This window comes from Calidris pugnax, unplaced genomic scaffold (assembly GCF_001431845.1).
Source record: "Calidris pugnax isolate Ruff unplaced genomic scaffold, ASM143184v1 scaffold107, whole genome shotgun sequence".
In the NCBI taxonomy this organism is placed as follows: domain Eukaryota; kingdom Metazoa; phylum Chordata; class Aves; order Charadriiformes; family Scolopacidae; genus Calidris; species Calidris pugnax.
Genome location: NW_015090901.1, coordinates 2,348,148 through 2,354,551, shown reverse-complemented (window position 1 = coordinate 2,354,551; position 6,404 = coordinate 2,348,148). Strand labels below are relative to the sequence as shown.

The 6,404-nt window shown below is 65.4% G+C and overlaps 1 protein-coding gene across 1 annotated transcript in view; it reads right to left on the bottom strand.

The window, feature by feature from the left end:
* The window catches only part of LOC106891914, a 30,236-nt gene that overhangs the window by 19,775 nt on the left and 4,057 nt on the right, over positions 1-6,404 (bottom strand). The window contains exons 2-11 of the mRNA XM_014948744.1: positions 6,093-6,138; positions 5,855-5,998; positions 4,968-5,157; positions 4,342-4,408; positions 3,983-4,064; positions 3,134-3,195; positions 2,910-3,040; positions 1,733-1,890; positions 1,518-1,643; positions 37-268 (exon numbers count right to left, since the gene is read on the bottom strand). Coding sequence (XP_014804230.1) covers positions 37-268; positions 1,518-1,643; positions 1,733-1,890; positions 2,910-3,040; positions 3,134-3,195; positions 3,983-4,064; positions 4,342-4,408; positions 4,968-5,157; positions 5,855-5,998; positions 6,093-6,138 — 1,238 coding nt within the window. The remainder of the gene's footprint in view (positions 1-36; positions 269-1,517; positions 1,644-1,732; positions 1,891-2,909; positions 3,041-3,133; positions 3,196-3,982; positions 4,065-4,341; positions 4,409-4,967; positions 5,158-5,854; positions 5,999-6,092; positions 6,139-6,404) is intronic.

Below are 6,404 nucleotides of genomic sequence, written 5' to 3'. Positions count from 1 at the left end.
TCGCGGGGGGGGGGGGGGGGGGGGGGGCTTAGGGGCGTGGCCTGCGCCCAAGGGGGGCGTGGCCAAGGAGGGAGGGGTTTTTTTTGGGGGAGGGGTGGTCCCACCTGGTCGGTCTCGGTGCCGGCGTCCAGCAGGCTCTGCTGGATGGCGAACTGCAGCAGGTCGTCGTCCTCGTCCCGCAGGGGCTCGCTGCGCCCCGCGCCCAGCACCGTGTACCCCGCCGGCACCTCGAACACCCCCGCCTCCACCTCGCACGGGAAGGGCCAGCCTGCCACACAACACGGCCACAGGGTGCCGTCAGCGCCCCACGGCACCCCCCCCCCCCATGGCACCACCCCACACAACCGCGCCGCACCCCACGGCAGCACAATGCACCCCACACAACCCCACAGCATCCCATCGAACCGCCTGGCATCCCACAGTACCATGTACCTATGGCATTCCATGGCACCCCATGGCACCTCACAGTACCCTGTGGTACCCCGCAACATCCCATGGCACCCCAAAACATCCCACACAACCACGCAGCACCCCACAGCACCCCGTGGCACCCCACAGCACCCTGTGGCACCCCACAGCACCCCACACAACCACGCGGCACCCCACAGCATCCCATGGCAAAACACAGCACCCCGTGGTACTCCAAGGCATCCCATGGCACCTCACAGAACCCCACACAACCACGCTGCACCCCACAGCATCCCATCGAACTGCATGGCATCCCACAGTACCCTGTGCCCATAGCACCCCGTGGCACCCCACAGCACCCCATACAACCCCACAGCATCCCATCAAACCGCATGGCATCCCACAGTACCCACGGCACCCCACAGCATCCCATCAAACTGCATGGCATCCCACAACACCCTGTACCCACAGCACCCTGTGGCACCCCATGGCACTCCACAGCACCCCGTGGCACCCCACAGCAACCTACACAACCACACAGCACCCCATGGCATCCCATCAAACCGCATGGCATCCCACAACACCCGGTCCCCACAGCACCCTGTGGCACCCCATGGCACTCCACAGCACCCCGTGGCACCCCACAGCACCCTACACAACCACACAGCACCCCATGGCATCCCATCAAACCGCATGGCATCCCACAGCACTCTGTACCCATGGCACCTCGTGGCACCCCATGGCACCCACAGCACCCCACGGCACCCTACGGCACCCCACAGCATCCCATAGAACCCCATGGCATCCCACAGCACCCCATGGTGTCCCACAGCACCCCACAGCACCCCCCACCCATGGGTGCCCCGTACCCCTGAACACCCCCCAGCACCCTACACCCCCAGCCCATGGCCACGTCACCCTCTGTCCCCACAGGTCCCACAGCCCTGACAGCCCCCCAGCACCCACCACCCATGGTGGGTTGTCCCCACCCATGGACAACCTGGTGGTACCCAGCACCCCCAGCCCGGGGACCCCCGGGATGATCCCTATATCCCTGGAGACCCCCATCTCCAAGTCACCCCCGTCCCACAGCAGCCCCCCAGCCTCACCTCTGGGGTTGGGGGGCTGGGTGCCGGGGGTGGGGGCGCACACCCGCACAGAGCCCAGCGGCTGGTCGCACCCACAGAGGTTGCTGAAGGTGATGCGGGCGTTGAGGACGTGGAAGAGGGGGATTTCTGGGGGGAAAAGGGGGGGTACAAGGGTCAGTGGCCCCACCCCACGACAGGCCACGCCCCCCCATGTCAACCCCCCCTTCCCTCCTCACCGATCTTGACGGGGAAGCCGGGGGGCAGCTTGAGGGTGATGAAGTCCCTCAGCTTGGCGAAGTGGGCGTTGGAGATGGCCATCAGGTCGATGATGGGCGTCACCTGCTCCGCCAGCGACAGCGGGTGCTGCTCGCACAGCCACAGCGTCGCCTTGAACCTGCCCGGGCACCGGGGGTGGGCACGGGCACCCCGACACCCAGAGACACCTCCCCTGGGCACCCCGACACCCGGAGACACCTCCCCTGGGACCCTGACACCACCCCCATGGGTCCTGACACCCTGGTGCCACCTCCCCTGCGACCCTGGCACCACCTCCAAGGGTTCTGACACCCAGTGCCACCTCTCCTGGGACCCCATCACCACCCCTGCAGGTCCTGACACCCAGTGCCACCTCCCTGGGACCCAGTGCCACGTCCCCTGAGACCCTGACACCACCTCCAAGGGTCCTGACACCCAGTGCCATGTCCCATAGGCATTCCGGGCATCACCCCTCATTGGTCTTGACACCCAGTGCCACCTCCCCTGGGACCCTGGCACCACCCCCAAGTGTCCTGACACCTAGTGCCACCTCCCCTGGGACCCAGTGCCATGTCCCCTGGGACCCCAACACCCAGTGCCACATCCCCATGGACCCTGCCACCTCATGTGGGGTCCTGACACCCAGTGCCATGTCCCCTGGGACCCCATCACCACCCTCACGGGCTCTGACACCCAGTGCCACCTCCCCTGGGACCCTATCACCACCAGTGCCACATCTCCTGAGACCCTGACACCCAGTGCCACATCCCCTGGGACCCCGTCACCACCCCTGTGGGTCCCAACACCCAGTGCCACCTCCCCTGGCACCCAGTGCCACGTCCCTATGGACCCTGGCACCCCATGTGGGGTCCTGACACCCAGTGCCACCTCCCCTGGGACCCCATCGTCAACCCCGTGAGTCCTGACACCCGGTGCCACATCCCCAGGACTGTGTCCCTACCCCCCCACAGGTCCCCTGCCACCCCGGTGTCACATCCCAGTGACCAGCTCACCCCACCTGTGGGTCCCCACACCCCGATGTCACATCCCGGGGGACAGTGTCACCCTCCCCAGGTGTCCTACCACCCTAGTGCCGTGTGGCCACCTTCTACTGGTCCCCGGGGTCTGTGTCACCCCCCCCCAGGATGGTGGCCTCACCTCTGGACCTTGCTGGACATCTCGATGGGGCGCCCGATGTTGCGGGTCTCCAGGTCGAAGTGGGGGTCAAAGTACTCCTCGGGGGTGATGGCGGTGGGGTTGGTGGGGCTGGCAGCCTGCAGCACGGGCGCCTGTGGTGTGTGACACCCCCAAACCTCAGCCCTGTCCCCCGGGACCCCCCCCAGACCTCATCCCACATCCCCACCAAGACCCCGGCCACTCACCCCGTTGTGGGTGCCGTGCTGCTGGGCAATGCCCAGGAAGGAGTGGAAGGGGGTCTTGGAGCCTGGAAGGAGAAACGAGGGGGGGTCCAGGGTGGGCAGGGGGCACCACAACCCCGTGTCCACCCGGGATGTCACCCGTCACACCCCGCACCTGATGGGTGACACCTGAACCCACCTGTCCCACACATCACAGCCAGCACCCATGGTGTCCCACACCTGATGGGTCATGGCCAGCACCCATGGTGTCCCATGCCAGAGGTGGGTGACACCCCACACACACGGTGACCGACACCTGATGGGTGACACCCCACATGTTGTCCCACACCTGACGGGTGACACCCACGTGTCCCACGCCTGACACATCACACCCAGCACCCACGGTGTCCCACACCTCACAGGTGACACCTCACACCCATGGTGACCTACATCTGATGGGTGACACCCCACATGTTGTCCCTCACCTGACGGGTGACACCCAGCACTCACGGTGTCCCACACCTCACAGGTGACATCTCACACCCATGGTGACCTACATCTGATGGGTGACACCCCACATGTTGTCCCACACCTGATGGCTCACACCCAGTACCCACAGTGGTGGGTGACACCCCACACCCATGGTGTCCCATGCCTGACAGGTGACACCCCACACACTGTCCCCAGCTGACATGGTGACACCCAACGTGTCACCCAAGGCCTGACACATCTCCTACCCAAGAAGGGGGTGGACCTTGCACTAGGGGTTGGACCTTGCACTAGGGGGCAGGCCTTGCACCAGGAGGGAGGGGTTGGTGAGGGGGCGTGTCCCCGCTGTTGGCGGGCTCCCTGATTGGCCGATGGGGCTGTCACCTTTGCTGCGTGACTTGTCCTGGTCGGAGAGGTGCTCCGTCCTCGTCTTGGTCACCAGCTCCACGTTGCTGGCGCTGTACACCTGCCGGGGGGGGACAGGATCAGTCCCACGAAGGTGGGACCCCGAGGTCGCCCACCAGGGGACCTCAGGGACTGAGGTCCCCAGTATGTCTGGGGGGGGGCTGAAGTGTGGGGACCCCCAACGCCACTGGAAGATGTCCTCAGGGTGTCCCTATAGGGGATTTGAGGTCCTTATGGGGGAGAACTTCTAGCGCCCAGGGTCTAAGGGAGGGTCCCCAAGATCACCGGTGGGTCCCTGGGGGTCCCCTGTGTCCCCCCTCCCCTTTCCCCGTGCCCACCTTGGCCTCGTAGCCGCTGACCATCTCCATCTTCTCCGAGCGCCAGCCCCAGATCCCCGACTTGTTCCTGGGGAAGGCAAAAGTGTCACCTCCCCACCTTGGTGACGCGCCACTCGCCCTCTTGCACAAGCATTTCCTTCCCCCCCACCACCCCGTGTGAGCCCTTGCACGGTCCCTTCTCGCTAGGGGCTGTCCCCCTCCTCAACCACACCATGGGCCACCACCATGCCACCCCCTGTCCCCTGCCCACCACCACCCAGCACCCTCTTGGGGTGACATCCCACCGCTCGAAGGCGATGTTCCTGGTGTTGAGGTGTGTGGAGACGATGGGGGACCACCATGCCACCCCCTGTCCCCTACCCACCACCCCCCAGCACCCTCTTGGGGTGACGTCCCCCCGCTCGAAGGCGATGTTCCTGGCGTCGAGGTGCGTGGAGACGATGGGGGACGACAACGCCCCCCCCTGTCCCCTACCCACCACCCCCCAGCACCCTCTTGGGGTGACATCCCACCGCTCGAAGGCGATGTTCTTGGTGTCGAGGTGCGTGGAGATGATGGGGGATCACCATGCCACCCCCTGTCCCCTGCCCACCACCACCCAGCACCCTCCTGGGGTGACATCCCACCGCTCGAAGGCGATGTTCCTGGTGTCAAGGTGCGTGGAGACGATGGGGGACGTCAGCCGCCCGGCCACGTGCTCCTCCGAGGGCTGCATGGCCGCCAGCAGCAGGTCGGGCTCGTGGAGGGCCAGGGCCAGCGTCTCTGTGTAGACCACCTGCTTGTCGTGGTCCACCTCCATCACCACTGCCCCCTCCTCTGCACAAAGAGAGGGACAACGGGTCAGCCCCTGACACAGCCACCCTGGCACCCACATCTGCCCCAGGGCCCTCATGGCACCCCAATACCTTCAAGCCCAGGGGTCAACCCATCTTGGGGATATCTGGGGACCTTGGGGGGTCCCTGCATGGGACTGAGGTCCCTGGTGTGGGTGTGTAGAGGTTGAGATGGTCCCCAGCACCACTGGAAAGGGTCCCCAAGGGGTCCTGGTGGGGAACTGGGGGTCCCTAGAGGGGACTGAGGTCCTTAAAGGGGTATGTGTGGGGACTGAGGTGGTCTCCTGCGCTCATGGAAGGGGTCCTCAGGGGGTCCTGGTGGGGAACTGGGGGTCCCTACAGGGGACTGAGGTCCCTAGTGTGTGTTGGGGGGGGGGCTGAGGTGGTCCCCAACACTGCTGGAAGGGGGGCCCCAGGAGGGCCCTATAAGGGATTTGAGATCTTTATGGGGGAGAACTTATAGTGCCCGGGGTCTGGGGGGGATCCCCAAGGTCATTGGTGGGTCCCTAGTGTGTGAGAGGGTCCAAGTCTGTCCCCAACCCTGCTGGAAGGAGGTCCCCAGGAGGTCCCTATAGGGGATTTGAGGTCTTTATGGGGTCTGGGGGGATCCCCAAGGTCACCGATGGGTCATTGGGGGTCGTGGGGGGGTCTCGGGGGGTCCCTGGGGATCCGGAGCTGACCTTCTCCCTTGAAGATGTAGCTGCGGCGGCCGCGCTGCCACGTCATGTGCTCGAAGCCCAGGAGGGTGGTGTCAACCCGCAGGCTCTCCCCCCGCTTCCAGACACGGTAGACGTCGCTGGGGCACACCTTGGAGACCAGTGGCACTGTGGGGGACACGTGTCCCATCAGTGACGTGCCACCAGCAAGGTGGGGAGGGGACACCCACCCCTCTGTTCCAACCCCCCCGGCCCCACTCACCCCAACTGGTGAACTCCCACTTCATCTCCACGTAGAAGTCGGATGCCTGGAAGAGACAAGATGGGGGTGGTCAGGGAGGAGGGGGGAGGCTGGAGAAGTTGGGGGGTCCCTGTTGGGATCAAGATGGGGTGTCTTGGGAGCAGGGAACCCCCCTGGGGGTCCTGGGTGGGGGATTGGGGGGGGTTGTGTTAGAGGGAGGTCTTGGGTGGTGGCTCAGGGGAAGGTCCAAGGGGAAGGAGTAGGGTTGTGGAGGACATGGGAAGGTCCAAGGGGAAGGAGCAGGGTTGTGGAGGACATGGAGGTCCTGGGAAG